At 49.5% G+C, this 18,818-nt stretch overlaps 1 protein-coding gene across 3 annotated transcripts in view; it reads left to right on the top strand.

Annotated features, from left to right (window-relative positions):
- The window catches only part of WDR25 (WD repeat domain 25), a 144,500-nt gene that overhangs the window by 66,405 nt on the left and 59,277 nt on the right, over positions 1–18,818 (top strand). For all 3 annotated transcript variants that reach the window (XM_079767749.1, XM_079767747.1, XM_079767748.1), the window contains one exon: positions 11,402–11,549. In XM_079767749.1, the coding sequence (XP_079623875.1) occupies positions 11,402–11,549 (148 nt within the window). The remainder of the gene's footprint in view (positions 1–11,401; positions 11,550–18,818) is intronic.

Genomic DNA, 18,818 nt, shown 5'->3' with positions numbered 1-18,818 from the left:
ACTTTAGTGGAATACTGATCAGCACATGTGTGGTGAGGAAGCTCCTTGAGGCAGGGGAAGACCCCTCAAAGGAACATGGTGAATAATCCCTAGAGCCCACAGGGTTAGGAATAGTTTGTATCCCCACAAGCCAGAGTGGGAAATCCTCGTAATTCATAAGGGATTGCCTCAGTAGTGGGTAAAATAGCCCTGAACTGAAGGCCTCTCTGGTCCCTCCTATCAAAGCTTGGGACTGTCTTGGCAAGGAGCAAACTGTTTTCAAGTAATTAAACTGTGCCCCAGAACAAACCCCAAGAGTATTTATAGGCATACAAAAACATAAAACGTCCACTAAAGTAAAATTCACTGTATCTGGCATCCAAACAGATTACAAGGCATACAAAGAGGCAGAAAAACCTGAACCCACGATGATAAGAAAAACCAGGCAATAGAAACAGATCCAGAAACAGCACAGATGATACGATTAGTAAATAAGAATATTAAGCCAACTGTTATTAAATATGCTCCATATATGCCAAAAGGGAGAGAAAAGCAAAAATATGTCCAGGAGAGACGTGGACTATAGAAGGAAAATATAAATCAAACTCTAAAGATGAAAAAAAAATGTCTTAGATAAAAATGTACTAGATGAGATTAATAACGTCAGAAACTATAAAAGCAAGGTTATCAAATTTGAAGACATTGTTATGGAAAATATTTAAAATATAGTGGAGAGAGCAAAAGCTTGGGGAAAGAATGAACAGAGCATGAGTGAGCTGTGGCACAATTTTAAGTTCACCCAATATACATGAAATTGGAATACTCAAAGAAAGGGAGAATAGAAAAATATTTAAATAAATAAGGGTTGAATGTTTTTCAAATTTGAGGAAATTAGAAACCCACAGATCCAAGAATCGCAGTGAACCTCAAGCACCACGGTGAATCATGATGGAATTTCTTATTACCAATGATGAAGAGAAAAATCTTAAAAGCAGCCGAAGGGGTAAAAAAAGGATGTTACATACAAAGGAACAAAGATAAGAATTACAGCAGACCTTTTATTGGAAATAATGCCGGAAGACAGTGGGATAACATACTTAAAGGACTGAAAGAAAAATAAACCACTGTCAACCTAAATTTATACCCAGCAAAATATCTTTTAAAAAGAAAAGCGAAATACATTTTTCAGATGTTTAAAAAAATGGATGTAATTCTTCACCAGCAGACCTGCACTATGAGAAATGTTAAAGTTCTTAAGGCAGAAGAAAAATGGTACCAGATAGAAATCTACATCCCCACAGAGGAGTGATGAACACCACAAATGATAAGTGTGGGTAAATGTAAATACTTGTTCTTATTACCAATCACCTTAAACGATGATTGATTACTTAAAATAAAAATAAGTGTTTTGTTGAATTTATAGTATTTTTAGGTATGAAATGTATGATAACAAGTCATAAAAGCTGAGATGGGGGAAGTGGTGTATGTATACTTTTGTTATGGTTCTTACGAGGCAAGTGCTAATGTTACTTGAAGTAAACTGTGATAAGTTACAAACGTATGCTATAAAACTTAAAGCAACTAGTCATAAAACAAAACAAAGATTTGTGATTAGTAATCTAACCATGGGAAATAAAATGAATAGCAAAATATACGTAGGAAAGAGGGAACAAAGAACAAATGAGATAAAATGGAGAACAAATAGCAAATTTAAACCTAAAACATATCAATAATAGATGAAATGATCTAAACAGCCATTTAAAAGACAAAGAGTGTTCATTTGGATAACAAGGCAAGACCCAATTATATAATATCTACAAGAAACCTACTTTAAATATAGAGACACAAAAGCTTAAATGTAAAAGGAAGGAAAAAATATACCAAAGTAATATTACTTAAAAAAAAACAAACAAACTAAAGTGGCCATATTAATGTCAGACAAAGTAGATTTCAGAGCAGAGAATATTAGCAGGGACAAAGAGAGTCATATTGTAATGATAAAAGGGACAGTTTATAAAGGGGTATAACATTAGATACATAAACATTAGGTGCATAAATATTTATATACCCAATAAAAGAGCTTTAAAATACATGAAGCAAAACTGATAGAACTGAATGGAGAAATAATCAAATTCACAATTATAGTTGGAGGTTTTAACACCCTTTTCTCAATATTCAATAGATCATGCAGACAGAAAATCAGTAAAGACATAGAAGTCTTGAACAACCCTATCATCCAACTTGGACTAATTGACATTTATAGAATGCTTCATGTAACAACAGCAAAATACTCATTCTTTTCAAGTGTACCATAGCCTAGGCCAGTGGTCGGCAAACTCATTAGTCAACAGAGCGGCAAACCGCGGCTCGCAAGCTGCATGTGGCTCGCGAGCCGCAGTTTGCCAACCACTGGTCTAGGCCATAAAACAAGTCTTAGGAAACTTAAAGGTATTGAAGTAATTCAAAGTATATTGTTTAATGATGATAGGATTAAATTAAAAATCAAGAACATATCTGGAAAATTCCCTAATATTTGGAAATTAAACAATACACTCCCAAATAACCTGTGGGTCAAGAAAGAAACTGACAGGGATATTAGAAAATACTTTTAACTGAATGCAAATGAGAAGACTGCATATAAAAAATCATGGAACATACTAGAGCAGTTCTTAGATGGTAATGCATAACACTAAATGCCTATATTAATAAAGAAGAAAATTTGAAATCAATGATCTCAGCTTCTGCTTTAAGACACAGAAAAGGAAGAGCAAACTCAACTCAAAATAAGCAAAAGAAAGGAGATAAAGATACCAGCAGAAATAACTGAAAGAGAAAAAAATCAGTGAAACCAGAAGCTGGTTCTTTGAGATCAATAAAATAATAAACCTTTAGCCACTCATCAGGAATAAAAGATACAAATGACCAATATTAGGAATGAGAGAAGTACTATCTAAAGATATTAAAGAATTTATAAGGTAATGTTATGATCAACTTTATGGCAATGTATTCTACAACTTAGGTGACATTGGTAAACCCCTAAAAAACCGAAACAATAAAAAGCTCACAAAGGAATAGATAACCCCCAGAGCTCTATATTTATTAAAGAAATTGAATTCATAGTTAAATATCTTTCCTCAGAGAAAACCCCAAGCCCAAATGACTTCACTATTGACTTTTTTTTTAAAAAATTAAGTTTATTGGAATGACATTTGTTAATAGGATCATAAACATTTCAAGGATACATTTCCATGTATAGTGCATTGCATGTCCACCAGCCTCTTCTGACTAATGACTTTTATCAAACATTTAAGGAACAAATAGTACCAATTGCTTGTGGGTTGAATTGTGTCTTTATCAAAACTTAAGTTTTGAAGTCCGAACCCCAGTGCCTCAGAATGTGAGAGAGGGTCTTTATAGAGATAATCAAGTTAAAATGAAGTTGTTAGGATGGGCCCTAATCCAGTATGACTGGTGTCTTTATAAAAAGGGGGAGATTTGGAGACAGGCAGGCCTAAAGGGAGAACATCATGTGAGCATGAAGACAGCCATCCACAAGGCTCTGGAACAGAAGCTTCTTGATTGATTGATTGATTGATATATTTATTTATTCTTACATTATATTATAACCAAGTAGGATTTGTCCCAGGAATGCAAGGTTTGCTTAATTTGAAAATCAACCACTGTAATTCAGCATATTAATGAACTATAAAAGAAGAACCATATACTCTTCTCAGGAGGTACAGGAAAAGCTTCTGATAATATCCAGCAGCCATTCCTGGTTTAAAATAAAAAACTTTCAGCAAACTAGAAATAGAAGAGAATGTTCTCAAACCAATAAGGGGCATTTATGAAAACCTTAGCTCTAGCATCATATTTAACTGTATAAGAGACTGCTTTCCCCACAAGATCAGGAATATGACAAGGGTGTCCGCTCTCACTGTGTGTACTCAGCATTGTACTGAAGATGCTAGCCAGTGCAATAAGGCAAGAGAAAGAAACAAAAGGTACCTGGATTAGAAAGAAGGAAATAAAACCGTCTTTTTTAAAAATATATTTTTTATTGTTGATAGTATTACAGGTATCTCCCATTTTCTCTCCCCGCCCCCCCCCCCCCGCCCTAGCTCCTACCTACTCCCCCAGGTCTTCACCACCCTATTGCCCATGTCCATGGTAAAACTGTCTTTATTCGCAGACACCATGACTGTTTATGTAGAAAATTCTACTGAATCTACAAAAAACTTCTTGAATTAAGTTAGTTTAGCATGGGTTCAGAATTCAAGGTCAAAATACAAAAATTTATTGTATTTCTACATACTAGAAACGAAGAACCTAAAATTTAAAACACCATTTACAATATTATCCAAATACGAAATAATTAGGGATGAATTTGACATAAAAAAGGTGTGTAAGACTTTTTCATTAAAAAAACTACAGCCCACCGGCTGGCATAGCTCAGTGGTTGTACGTTGACCTATGAACCAGGAGGTCATGGTTCGATTCCTGCTCAGGGCATGTGCCTGGGTTTCGAGCTTCATCCTCAGTGTGGGGCATGCAGGAGGCAGCCGATCAATGATTTTCTCTCATCATTGATGTTTCTATCTCTCTCTCCCTCTCCCTTCCTCTCTGAAATCAGTAAAAACATATTTAAAAAATAAAACAAAGAAACAAACAAAAATACTATAGCCTGGCAGGTGTGGCTCAGTGATTGAGCATCGACCCATGAACCAAGAGGTTAACTGTTTGATTCCTGGTCAGGGCACATGCCTGGGTTGTGGGTTCGATTCCCAGTAGAGGGCATGCAGGAGGCAGCAGATCAATGTTTTCCTGTCCCATCGATGTTTCTGTCTCTCTCTCTCCCTTTCTCTCTCTCTCAAATCAGTAAAAACATATTTAAAAAACCCACTACAAACATTGCTTAGAGAAATTAAAGAATACTAAATAAAAGGAGAGATATATTCTGTTCAGGCATTAGAAGGCTCAATATTGTTAAGATATCACCCTTGAACACTCCCACTCTCAGAAGGTTCCAGAGCTTTTGCAGACAAAAGGCCTGGTGGAGGCTTGGGCCCGGGCTGCACAGGTTCGTGCTAAGCTGTGTGAGTCTGATAGTGGTCGCTACAATGATATCCCGGGGGAGCAGGGCTATGGAGGGATGAAGAGGCAGCCGGGAGCCAGAGCTGAACTAGGAAGGTCACCGAAGCAGGTATAGGGGAGGCAGAGATTCTCCCAGAAGTCCAATAGCCATTATCTCTAGGTGGAGGGATTATGGATGAATCTTAGTTACTTCTTTATGTTTCTTCTTCTTTTTTTAAAATTATTTCAGAGAGAGGAAAGGAGAGGGAGAGGGAGAGAGAGTTAGGAACATCAATGATGAGAGAGAATCATCGATCAGCTGCCCCCTGCATGCCCTGTACTGGGGATGGAGCCCACAACCCTGGTATGTGTCCTGACTAGGAATTGAACCGTGACCTTCTCATTTATGGGTCCATGCTCAACCATGGAGTCACACCGGCCGGGCTATATTTCTACTTTTTTTTTTGTAGCACAGACCTACTTCCAATGTAATCCACAGTGATCTCATAGTTGATTCTTACGGCATTTTGTTATTTGCACTTCTGTATAATTTGAATATTTTAGAAGGAGATTGCATTTTTTTTTAAATAATAAAAAACAAAAAGCAGGCAGGTAGGCAAGAAGAATGTGACCTGTGGCTAAAAATAGGCCTTAAGAGATTGGTGAGAACTCCTGGTGGGGCCACGTCTCAGTAACCAGGACACGGAGATGGCAGTGAATGTGGGACGAGCAAGCACTGCCTTTTACTTGTCATGTTCTTTCCAAATCTGACTTCTGTTGGACATAGAATGTCTCTAGTTAACACGTCAAGTCACCTCGGAACATTCGACGGAAGACTTAGCTTCTTAATTCCGAGAAGGCAGATTGGGATCTCTAATTACCTAATTGAAAAAAGGCGCACACGTCAGGCTGCTGTGCTGTTTGGGAATTAATCTTTAAAACCTGACAGTAAACATTAAATTCAATTAGGGAGAACGATTAGCAAGGCTTCTTCGCGCCTTCACCCTGGGCAGCTTGGAGGAGTGGCTGCCTGGTCTGCATGGATCCCGGCACTGTTGTGTGTGTGTATCAGCCAGGAGGGCCAAGCGTGCGTTTTTCACTTCAGAGAGGAGTTATCGGGTAGTTGCAGACGGATGGATTTCCTTAAACACGTTTCCATCACGGGTTCCGGGGGCCCCCTGGCCAGGAACTCAAACTGTCTGGTTTGTGGCTTTTGGTCCTGGTGCCACAGCTGTCTCTTCTCTCTTCTCTCTGATTATGACCATGATCCATCCTTCCTCCTCTTCCCCCCCTCCCCTCCCCCTCTTCCCCCCCTCCCCTCCCCTCCCCCCCCTTTTTCTCTCCTTCCTCCTCTTCTTCCCCCTCCCCTCCCCCTTTTGCCCCACTCTCTCCCCTCCCCTCCCTTTACCTTTTTTCTCTCCTCCCTCCTCCCATCCCCTTGCTTGCTTTTCTTCTCTTCTTTTTCAGCTTCCTCTTTCTTCTCCTTCCTTGATCCCTCCTCTCTCTCTTCCTGTTTGCCCTTCTCTTCCTCCTCTTCTTCCTCTCCATTAACATTATACATTAAGAAATATTTTAGCCAAAACCGGTTTGGCTCAGTGGATAGAGCGTTGGCCTGCGAACTGAAAGGTCCCAGGTTCGATTCCGGTCAAGGGCATGTACCTTGGTTGTGGGCACATCCCCAGTAGGGGGTGTGCAGGAGGCAGCTGATCGATGTTTCTCTCTCATCGATGTTTCTAACTCTCTATCCCTCTCCCTTCCTCTCTGTAAAAAAATCAATAAAAATATATTAAAAAAATATTTTAAACATAATCAAAAGTCTAGAAAGTGACGTAGCAGACACTTGGGTACCCAGGCCTCAGGTGGTAAAATCCAGATCTCCTCCAATCTCCGTGCCAGCAGCATGGGACCCAGTGCTGTCTCTTCCCCTGGCTTCCGGGAGGGATCACCCTCTGCTGCTGCTTCTCCCGCCTCCCAGGCCTCTCCTTCTCAGCATCCTTCTGTGGTTTCTCCTTAGCCTCCTCGCACCCCTGCCTGTGAACTCTGGGCCTCCTCCCTGCTCTGTCTACATTTATTCCAGTGCGTGACTGAATCAGCGTCAGTGACAGGGACCCCCAAAGCTCAGCCTCCACCCTGGACCTCACGCTCATGCATCCAGCTGCCCGCTCCCTCTCTGTCATTCAAACCCGAGCTCCTGGTCCTCCCCAGAGTTGCTACTCCTCTCATCAGACACACCCCTGCCACCCCTCTCCTCTGGTGCTTGGGCCAGAACCAAGGACTGTCCTGGACTTTTCTCTTGCCCTCCTGCCCCACCTCCGAGCCAAGGCTGGTTCTACCTTCTAAGCAAGGCCGCTTCTCCCCTGTTCCCAACTGGGCCCAGCCATCCTCCTCTCGCCCTGGGTGATCACAGACTCTTCTCATATCTCCCTGGTTCCTCACGCGCCTCCCTGCACGGCCCTGTGCCGTCTGGAGGGTCCTTCCCCCAGTTTCTGTGTAGCTCCCTTCCTCAAGTCACCTCCTCCGAGATGCCCTTCCCGGCCAGCCATCGTTCCAGCCCCGCCTCCTTTTCCTGCTCGCTTCTTAGAATACCAGGCTTTATCACCACCGTAAATGCTACATAGATCCTGCTGGTTCATCTTGTTCAGTGTCTTGTCTAGCCCACCAGAATGTAAATTCCGGACGGCAGGGGCTTTGTCTTCCTTGTTTACTGCTGAACAATGCCTGACTAATAGGTACTCAGGAAGTGTTTGCTGAATGAATGCATAAGTGAAGGAGTCTAATAGATTGCACCATTTGGGCATATTTGCTTCAGAGCAGAATCATATTCTCTCTCTCTGCCTCTCTGTAAGGAAGGACAGCGTAGTATTCATAGCTCCCTGCCCCCGACCCGGCCCCTCTCCCTCCATTATCAGGAATGACCACCGTATGCATGCATATTTTATAGTCTTACTGCAAATGCACAAATAAACAGGATGGAGTTTTGCTTCATGTGTGTTTTTAACATTGTGTGGAAATACAGCTAACATAAAGTTTAGCACCTTAACCATATTTAGGTGTATGGTTCAGTGTGTTAAGAACATGCATGTGCCCTAGCCAGTTTGACTCAATGGATAGAGTGTCGGGCTTTGGCCCAAACGGTCCTGGGTTCAATTCCGGTCAAGGGCATGTACCTCGGTTGCAGGCTCCTCCCCGGCCCGGGCCCTGGTTGGGGCTTGTGCAGGAGGCAATCAATCGATGTGTTTCTCTCACACCGATGTCTCTCTCTATCTTTCCCTCTGTCTTCCACTCTCCCTAAAAAATCAATGGAAAAATATCCTGGGTGAGGATTAACAAAAACAAGAAAAAGTAGAATCATACACTGTTTGTCTTTTGTGACTGGCTTAGTTCACTTGGCATAATGTCCTCAGGGTTCATCCGTGAAAGAATCTCCTTCCTTTTTGTGGCTGAGTAATATTCCTCGGTATGGATGGACCCCTCTTGTTTATCCGTTCGTCTGTCGGTGGACCCTTGGCTGCGTCCACCTTTGGCCGCGGTGAATAATGTGACTATGAACATTTGTGTGCACACACCCCTGGGAGACCCTGGTTTCAGTTCCTCTGGGCACACAAGAGGGATTGTTGGAGCGTGTGGTAACTGTGTGTATTTTTGAGGTGCTGCCATGCTGTTTTCCATAGAGGCTGGACCATTTTGCCCTCCCACCAACAGTGCACAAGGGTCCAGATCCTCCCCACTTCACCAGTGCTTGTTTGTTTGTTTGTTTTAGAGAAGCCATCCTAATGGGTGTGAGGTGGCGTTTTGTGTGTTTTTAAAACTTAGATGGCATCGTACTATGTATGAGCAGTGTGGCCTGTGAACTCAATTTTTTTTTTTTACTGTTTAGCGTTTGGATCTTAGTTCATTAATTTTACTTTTTTTTTTTTTTTTTTTTCTGTTAAAGTCAGACTTGTACATAGTTTTGAAAAGCAAACAGCAGTTGCCTGCACTCTGCCCTTCTACCATGAATCCACTCCGCTCTGAAGGCCCTGGCTGTTTCTTCCGGGTTCCTGTCCGTGTTGCTATGAATGTCAATGCTGCTATTCTGGATTCTTCAGTTTGAGGCCCGGTCCTGGCTCCCCAGTGGGAAGAAAGGACTGAGCTCTCTTAACATTCTGGGAAGGCCACTCTGGGCCTCTTGTTTTCTTATGCGTGGACCTCCAAGCCCAGGAAACATGCTTTTGAAGCTTCAGGATGAATTTTCTCATCGTGAAAGGGGAGGCTCTCTCTAGGGTCAGGTTTGTGGGTGTGCGTGGGTTCCCGGGCGTTGTGGAGAGAGTGTCCAGGAACCCTGCTGCGAGGACTGCGTGCCTGCCAGCCTCAGGAAGCAAGGCCGCCAGCACTGCGGCTCCACTGTCTGCCGGCAGGGTCCCCACTGCCCTGGGGTGGGGCTCGTCTTATCCCCGCTTCCTGGTGGAGGAGACCACGGCCCAGAGGGCCAGTAGCATGGGAGGTCCTTGGCCTGACGCCCACGTGCCGGCTGCAGGGGTTCTTCCTGCTTCCCTCAGAGGGACGTCCTCGGAGCCACTGCGTGGTAGGTGAGGCCAGGCCCTGGGCTGCACGCCCGCCCTTTCTCCTGACTGCATGGCGGCGGGTGGACTTTCCTGGGCGAGCTGGTGACAGCCGAACACAGGCCCTCAATGTACACCGTGGCCCTGGCTCTTGGGACGAACACTTTATATTGAGGGCTCTGTAGCGTATTTCAGAAGTCAGCAAGTGCACCGGGGCTTTCTGCCACGGGCCTCACTCCGCCACGGAAGGCCAGGGTGGGAAGGGGGACAGTGCTCTCCCTTCCGCGGGCAGATGTATAAGCACAGGTGTGGTAGGCTCTTCTTGGCTCTTAGTCTTAAAGGAGGACCGTGAAGAGAGGCTGCCTGGTGTCCCGTACAGGGCTGAGCGAGTCCCGTCCATACAGGGCTGAGCGAGTCCCGTCTCGGAGGAGAGGTGCCAGAGATGCAGGCGAGACTGCGCAGAGCTGGGAATGAGCAGCAGAACGTGGGGCATGTTGTTTTCTTGTGGGCTTCCTGAACCCCAGAGAAGTTTTTGGGAAAAGCTTCCCCTCAACTCACCAGCCCCAAGCCTTTACCTTTATACAGGGGAAGTTTAACCTCCAGATCTGGTTTGATGGTGAACTGAAGGGAATCTAGTTCCACTGCAAGGCCCTTACTCCCAGGCGGAGTCCATTTCTTTTTTTCCTAAAATATATTTTCACTAGTGACCCGGTGCAGGGATTCATGCACATTGAAAGGAAATTAATTAGAAGGTGGCTGGCAGGGCAGGACTGGGCGAGATGGGCCGGATATGCCCTGGAGCCAACCTCCCATGGTCCTTCCCCACTGTCTGTGGAATGAGTGGGGTCCCTCCAGCAAGTGGGGTCCCTCGGCCTGGCCTGCGGGGATCAGGCCGAAACCAGCTCTCCGACATCCCCTGAGGGGTCCCGGAGTGCGAGAGGGCACTCTGCAAAGTTGCTGTCGTACAGGGTGTGGAACACAAACACAAGTGTGCAGTAAACCAGATTCGGCCGACAGTGCCCCAGCAACAACATAACCCATGGCCGAAGGTGGAATTGCGGCCCTGTGAGGAATCAAGCTCCCTCCTCTTTAGTTTCGGGGTGCGTTACCCAAGAACCACCACTGCCAAGTCACTACAGCTTGGCAGCTCCTACATTGAGCGTCTGCCCCCTTGTGGTCAGTGCGCATCATAGCGACCAGTCAGAAGGTAGGAGGGACACTTAGCATATTAGCCTTATATATATATATATACTAGAGGCCCGGTGCACGAAATTTGTGTACGTGGGGCGGGGAGGGGGGAGAGGAGGTCCCTCAGCCTGGCCTGCACCCTCTCCAATCCGGGACCCATCAGGGGATGTTTGACTGCCGGTTTAGGCCCGATCTGGCAGTCGGACATCCCTCTCGCAATCCAGGACCACTGGCTCCTAAACTGCTCACCTGCCTGCCAGCCTGGTTGCCCCTAACCGCCACTGCCTCGGCCCCTGCCACCATGGCTTTGTGTGGAAGGACATCAAGATGGATGTCTGGTCTAATTAGCATATTACACTTTTATTAGTATAGAGATATATAGATTGACTTCAGAGAGGAAGGGAGAGGGAGATAGAAACATCAATGATGAGGGAGAATCATTAATCTGCTGCCTCCTGCATGCTCCCTACTGGATATTGAGCCCACAACCCTGGCATGTGCCCTTGACCAGAATCAAACCCGGGACCCTTCAGTCTGCAGGCCAACACTCTATCCACAGAGCCAAACCAGCCAGGCCAGGCAGGGCCCATTTCTGATGTCTGCGCTGTGCTTGCCCGCAGGTGTGGAACGCGGTGGACTCGGGGAGATGCCTGCAGACCTACTCTCTGCACAGTGAGGCGGTGCGGGCTGCCCGGTGGTCTCCCTGCGGCCAGCGCATCCTCAGCGGTGGCTTCGACTGCGCTCTGCACCTCACAGACCTTGAAACAGGTGCGTTTCTCTGTCGTGACCCACGACCCCCCTTCTGGTATTGGAGCCAGCTTTCCCCTGGGCAGCTCCTGCACGCGTCTGTGGCTGGTGTCGGGGCCGTGGGAGGTGGGCCCGGGACTGGAACCAGGACTCTCTGTGGAGGGTTGGGCTGGGCCTGTGCCAGCCTGCCTGGAGGACAGAGCCCCAAGGTTGTCTCAGCCCCAAGCTGTGGGCTGGATAAAGAGGTGGCTTTTTAATCAACTTCTGACATGTAATTTGTCCTGAAATAGATTCAGCTTTATCACCGTGTCCTTTGGTCGGAATCAGTTTAGAATTCCTGTCAATTCATTATCGTTGAAAGCTGTAAGGAATGATTCCAGCGCGTAGGGCGAGTCTGCGTACGAGTTCTGCTTTAATGCCCACGCTGAAAAGGCATTTGGGCGAGAGGGAGCCGGGCTGGGACAAATCCGAAGGGGGCTCTTGACAAGCAGGGCGAGAAGGAGACAGAAGTCAGCGAGGGAACTTCGTCACCAGCCCTGCTGCGCAGCCGGCACTGTTAGCCCCTAATCCAGCCACAGCCCAACCTCCTGCCGTGGTTTTCAGGTGAGGTCACGCCAGGGAGTGCGGAGCTGGGCTCAGACCTCTGCCCCGACCCCCAGGGTGCTGCCTTCTCCTCCCTGGGCTTCTGGGTCACTCTTCTGCTGGGCACCACTGCCAGAGCCAGGAGGAGAGGCCTTGGGGGTCCCCTGAACTCTCGGGCAGCCCCCACCTGCCTGGCCCAGCAGTGGTGGCGCTGGGGTCTGTGCCTCTCCTGGGTCCCAGCAAGTGGGGGTAGTAACTTTGGGGTTGGACACCCAGCTTCTCCCCAGGAGCTTGGAGGAAGCGCAGGGAGGGCAGGCAATGGAGGTTAGGGGTAATTGTGGGGTTTGTCGCCCCCCCTTGAGTGTCCTCGTGCCCTGGGCTGCAGAGGGGCAGCCTTGCAGCGCCTCTGACTGAGCCCCATGCACTCAGGGAGGGTGGTCACGTGACTGGTGGTTGTGTCAGCAGCTGGGCCTGTGCCCATGACATGTTGCTCTGCACCTCGGCTGCTGCCTGCGATTATTTCCCCATTTCACAGGTGAGGAAACAGGCTAACGGGATGAGGAGCTTGCTCAGGGCCTCCCGCTGGTGGGTGTCATATGGGGACTTGAGCCCTGTCTGTGCAGCTGCAGAGCCCGTGCCCTTTCCGCAGGGCCACATGGACGGCTTGCTCTTCTCAACGAAGTGTCTCCTTGACCATTTGTGGTCTCACTAGGAGCCACAGGGCTGAGGAGGGAGCCAGGGCTCAGGGAGTTTGGTGCCACTTGGTGACGGTGCCGATTGGGTCAGTGATGACAGCAGCAGGTACTGTCACCGAGTACCCACTGCATGCCAGGACTTACACATGGGCCTCATTTAGGCCCCACTCACCCTTAGAGGCTGGTGCCACCGGAATCCATTTTTCACACCCTGATCCAGAGGCAGGAGGCAGGAGGTAGAGCCAGGGTGCATGCAGGCCTGCCAGGCTCCGAGCCTTCCACCTGACCTTGCACTCTGTGGCCTGTGTGTTCAATAAGCCATGCTCAGTATCGGAGACAGAGGGGTGAACAAGACCCAGGACCCACCCTGGACAAGCTCCTGGCTGCTGGGAGACACAGCAGTGCAGAGAGAACCCCAGGCCACAGCGAGGCAGTGAGACACAGGAGCTATGAGAATGTCTAGCCTGGAAGATCAAGGAAGACTACTTGGAGGAAGAGGAACCTGAGCTGAGGCAGGAATCAGGGGCAGAGAACCAGGGTGGAGGGGTTTGGTTGAGTGGGAGGAAAGTGGGTTCTCAGCAGACAGAACAGTAAGGACAGAGTGGTCACAGGAGCATGAGCTGTCTGGTGTGTGTGGAAATGTGGGGTGTAGGGAGCTGGGGGTCTGAATCTGGGTGCAGGAACGGAGCCTGAGCGTCATGAAGTTCAGGTCGGTGGGATGCACATTCCTCAGGCACTGCTCCCCACTGCAGGGTCCCTGAGGACCATGGGCGCCGCCGCCCGCCCACCCGCCCCGCCTGCGGAGTGAGGTGATGCTTTTCATAGCCTGGTGATGCCGGGTTAATCCAATACAAGTTTATTTGATAACATTATTGGATTCCTAGTGGCCCTTTGTCAAGCTCTATCTTCTCAATCAACAGATGTTAAACAGATAAACAGACACTGCTGCTGTGTGTGTGTGTTGGGGGGGGGGGGTGGTTCTGAAATTTATAGCCTTTCAGGCCTCCTGCCTGATAAGTCAGGGACTGTCACAGCAGGTGGCAGTAGGAGGCTGCTGCTGAGGCTGGAGCACTCGGGGCAGGTTTCCTGGGGCCCGAGGAGGGAAGGCAGCTGCCTGGCCCTTGTTGGTAGAGCTCTGGCTGGAGGGAAGCTGCCTGGCCCCGCCCTGTGTGCCCCGCTAGCTGTGGTGTGCCCAGTGGCAGAGGGAGGGCATGGCCCTGCCCTCAGAGCGTTGCCATCCAGTCTGGGAGGTGATGGGGACTTTTCCTCTTCTGGGAATGGCACGAACCACCTGGTTCACCTGTTAAAGGACCACTTTCCTTCATTCGGCGCTTATTGAGCACCTACTGTGTACAAGACCTGGTGCTAGGCTACAGTGGTGAGCATGTTGGATGTCCTTTGTCCCTTGTGGGCGAGGGCGGGGGGGAGAGGGATGAGGGGTTTGGACTTCACGCTTGAGGAAGCCCTTCAGCCCCTAGACGGGGCCTCTGTGGCTGAGGGGGTTGTTGGCTTTCATGTCTGTCTCCCTGGCTAGAGCGCTTGGGGCTGAGGCCTGTCCTGGTGGTCTTTGTGGTCCACCATGGAGCCAGGGCTGGGGGACGAGACAGAGCTGAGTCTGGCCCTTGCCGGGCAGTCAAACACCAGGGCCGTCCGGGTGGGGTGGGTGCTCCGCCCTGTTTGCACCCCACCCCCTGACTTGGGTTGTGCTGTGCTCTCTTCAGCAGTCAGGTAGGTGTCTGCAGCTCCTCTGGCTCTCCGCCTGGTCCCATGTCCCGCCCTCTCGCGTCACCGACTGCTCTCCCTCCTCACTTGCTCGCCCTTGGTGATTTGGCTTTTTCATTTCAATCTAATTAGAACTCCCTGCCAGGAGAAGGCAACACAGGGCGTCCTCACCGCAGTGCTCCGGGAATTAGTCACTCGGTGCCCATTGTCGTTAATGGGAATTTGGCGCCAAGACCATTTATCCTGGTGTCCTCAATCAATACCGTTAAAAATCTGTGGATTCTAAAACGTCAATACCCGGCCTGAAATATGGAGGTCCAGCCACATTTTATCTCGTTAATTTATAGTTCTGACGGGCCACTGGCTTATAGAGCAACCATGAATCAACACTTAAATAAAATCCGCTCACAGATTAATTATTTTTGATGCTCTCGTTTCAGTCTGTAATCTTCCTAACAAAACGTCTCTGGTGCATCAGGCTGAGGCGGCTTCAGGGAACGCCGGCCAGTTCCACCAGGACCCGCACGTCGCCTGCTTTATGAGTCAGCGTCCTGCACGCCCGATCAGCCCGTCTCCTCTCAGTCCCTGGCAGGCTCGCCCAGGTCCAGGCCGCGTGGCTTCTAGCACAGACCAGCCCCCCAGTCGCCCCAGCCTGGCTGTAGTGGCCTCTGAGGTGAAGGGGACAGTCCTCTCCCTGGAGCCCATGCCCTGGCTAGGCAGGCCCCCTGCTCTTCCTGCGCTACCGTCAGCTCTGCCACTGTGCGCAGGCCTGTCTGGGACACCCTTCCCAGCGCTGGGGGCACACGTGTGCCAGAGCATGGGTGGGGTGCAGATGCGGCCGAGTGTCCTCGGGGAGGGTCCCTTTGGCTTGTTTCTGCGTCTGGGGAAGGGGCTGCCAGCCTGGCTGGTGGGCTGTTGAGGGAGAGCTGAGGTGAGGTGTGCACGGCTTTCTGCAGAATGCCCAGCGCATGGTGGGCACTCAGCAAAGGGTGCGCCTTCCCTCCCTCCGTCACTGCCCCATGAGGCTTTTCGGACGGTAGGAGACAGTGACTTGTTCCTGCTGGTTCCATATGTGGACGGGGCAGGCTGGGAGGAAGTCCCAGCTTCTCTCCCACGTCTCGCTTTTCCATGACTACATGGCCCGTTGGTGGGCTAGCAGCTTCCTTCTCGTGATGGGACGGCATGTGCCCTTTGCATGGGGAGGGTGTCCTCTGCACTGGACCCCACTGCGTGCAACTTTGCTGTCCTCAGCCCTTGGCAGGCTCCTCCCCCTCTGGGTGGCCCTGTCTTTTGGTGAGGGGAGGGGTGTCATGGCGCATGGAAATGAGTGGCCCACTGGTCTGGACCCATAAATGATCATTTCTCTTGGTTTTCTAGAAGTGTCTTCCAGTGCCCCCCTAGCTCTTGCATCATGATTGGGCCTCACCACAGAAACGCTACAAGGACACAGGAGGGCAGAGGGCTGAGGGCTCACCTGGGCCAGGCCCGCTGAAATGAGTAAATGGATGTCAGACCCTTTGCTTATTCCGCATTTTGTCTCTACGCCTGGGAGGGGAGTGTTTTTACCCCCATTTCACTGACCCAGGCTCTGAGGCTTAGAGTGTTTGGTGAGGTGCTTGGGGCCATGCCACCCTCGGACACAGTGGGGCCCCTGCTCCAGCTGTGTGACTGTGGAGGCTTTGCCTGTTGATCCTGGAGAGCGGCGTGCCCTCGCCACATCTGTTTTCCTGCTCTGGACAAACTGTTTGCTCAAGCCGATTTGGGGAGCCCACTTGGTGCTCACCCGGGCAGCTGGCTCACCACCTGCAGAGGGGACCTCGGGGCTTCTGGGTGGAAGGCGTGTCCAGACGGATCTTGGCTGATCCCTCTGATTAAGTGAGCGACGGCCGCCGCTCCAGCAGGAGAAATGTTAGCCCTGACGGTGTTAGAACACTTGGCGTAGGAAGGATGAGCAGCATCCAAGTTAGAACCCTGGCAAAGGGCGCCAGGGCTCTCGGGGCTTCAGAGAAGGGGCTGCAGAAAGGGCACCTCATTGGACTAAGCCTTCAGAGGGGGCCGCCCCCCGGGCCGTGAGGAGGGGCCTGGGCTCCTCCATGCTCAGGCTTTTGAGCACCACGATGGCGTGTCCCCCCAGCACATCTCAGAGGGGCTCGGTGAGGCGTCCTTCAGGGGCTCCTGCCTTCCCTCCACCCCCTGCATCTGGGACCCCATTTCTAAGCTCATCCCTTCACTGAAGCCCCTCCCAGCCTCTCGTACTCGTGTCCGTTCTCCAAGGCTGCACCCTCCTCAGCCCCAGCCCCTCTCACTCACACATTCATTCTCTGACCCTTGTTTTCCACTCTTTCCACACAACTTTGCAGCGAGAGGCTGACTCTGGTTACGGATATTAAGTCAGATGTAATTAAACTCCAGTGAAACACCTGCCATCCGCACCTCACACTTGGAAAGTGCCCAGAGGTCTTACCACATCTCACCAACCCCGTCTTGTTAGCTTCTAGCTCTGCGCATGCCAGCGTCTGGATCAGGGGAGGCTGGCTTTCCGTCCACAGCCCTGTCTCATTCGCTACCACATCACCACAATTGCACAGTGGAGGTGTTTATCTGTGTGTGTAATGGCGACCGGGTGCTGTTTGGCAACCCTTGTAGGTAAGATGACCTCTATTGACGACTCCTGGAGCCTAAACGTGGTCATGGCATGTTTGCTTGCCAGGGGTGATTTCTGAGTCCCAGGAAATCAGCTTAGGGAAAACCTTTGGGACATACCTTGTTTGCAAGTTGAAAAGTCTTCTTTAAAAGATACTTGGGAAATTCGGTCTTGTTCAGATAATTAAGACCAGTGGCTCAACTTGATGTAGCGAAATCACGGCCATAATCACTATCTCTTCTGTTACTGGGGTTGTTGCCGCCGCCGCCACTGCCCGTGGGGCCTCTCAGCTGCCGGGGGCTTGCTGTCTTACCTGCATTACTCTCACAGCAGCCTCGTGAGGCGAGTTTTATCACCCCGATTTTACATGGAGGAGCCCGTGGGTCTGAGATGGTTGCTGGCTGATCCAGAGGGAAGGTTCAGGCCCGTGGGACTCTCGCCTGCACCCTTCCCAGTCTGCCCTGCGTGCCAAGATGGCCCCTGTTTTTTGATTCAGAGAGTCTGATTTGAAAGTTAGTAATCTCCTTTTCTCGTTAGCTTTGAGTCAGGATGGTTAAATTTACAGCTGGCTGAATACTTCCCAGAGGATGAGTGTAACGATATTGATTTTAGCGAAATGAGTCATATGCCGCCTGGCTGGGAGCACAGGCTCAATCACCAGGAGCTGACAACATCAGCTTTCCCTTGTCAAGTCTTCCCTACGTGGTCCCGAGTCTCCGGATGTGCACAAAGAGCTAAGCAGAAGGTAGGGTCACGAACAGCTCGCAGGCAGGCACGGCGGGGTGCGGAGAGCTGGGCCCCTGGTAGGCAGGTCCGGCCTCCATCCAGCACGGCCCGACTCCCGTGGCCCTGGACGAAGCTGCACCTCGCCGAGCTTCCATCTCCCGAGCTGGGAAATGGGTTAAGGACACCTGCCACATAGGGTTGTGGCGGGACAGGCGCAAGCCCCAGGCAGGCCCGGAGATAACGTGCCATCTCCTTGAGAAGGGGGCACGGACCTCCCTGCTCTTTCTTGGGGACCATTCTTGGATTTCATCTGAACTGGGCTGAGAGGAAGAGGAGGACCCTCACCCTTGCAAACCTGGAGCCCTGTGTGTTGGTAGGGTGGCCTAGGGTAGGCGTAGGGTGGACAGGCAGTGTCGCCCCGGCCGCATGTGGGTGGTCGCCTCTGGGGACCTCGCTGTTTGCACCCGAGAAAGGAAGAGGGACAACTCCAAGGAGTTACCTGGCCAGTGTTACCAGCTGCCTTCTCAAAGCAATATTAGTGATGGAAGCATTAGCAGTAATAACAGTGTCAAGAGAACAAATCGAGTTTCTGCATTCTGTTTTAAACATGTTTTTGCTGGCGATTTATAGTTTATTTGTGTCATTATTGATTGAAGGAGGAAAAGAAGTGATTTTTCCTAACTCCAAGAGGATCAACAGTTCTTCTATTGGTTGATTTCATTATAACAAGATCAATACAGTCTGTGTTAGTGGATTACATATTTTAAAACTCAATTTCCTATAAGCAGCATACAGTGAATAATAGAATTTTCTTTAACAAACATGTAAACAAGCGAGATAGTCTCAAGGTTAAAGGTTACATAGCAACCAACTGTGTGCTTCACGGAGCGTCGCCAGGAGAGGCCTGATAAACAATCTGCT

The sequence above is a fragment of the Cnephaeus nilssonii genome (genome assembly GCF_951640355.1).
Source record: "Cnephaeus nilssonii genome assembly, chromosome: 4".
Classification (NCBI taxonomy): domain Eukaryota; kingdom Metazoa; phylum Chordata; class Mammalia; order Chiroptera; family Vespertilionidae; genus Cnephaeus; species Cnephaeus nilssonii.
The sequence above is the reverse complement of the archived record's forward strand: the minus strand, read 5'-3'. Positions and strand labels throughout refer to the sequence as shown.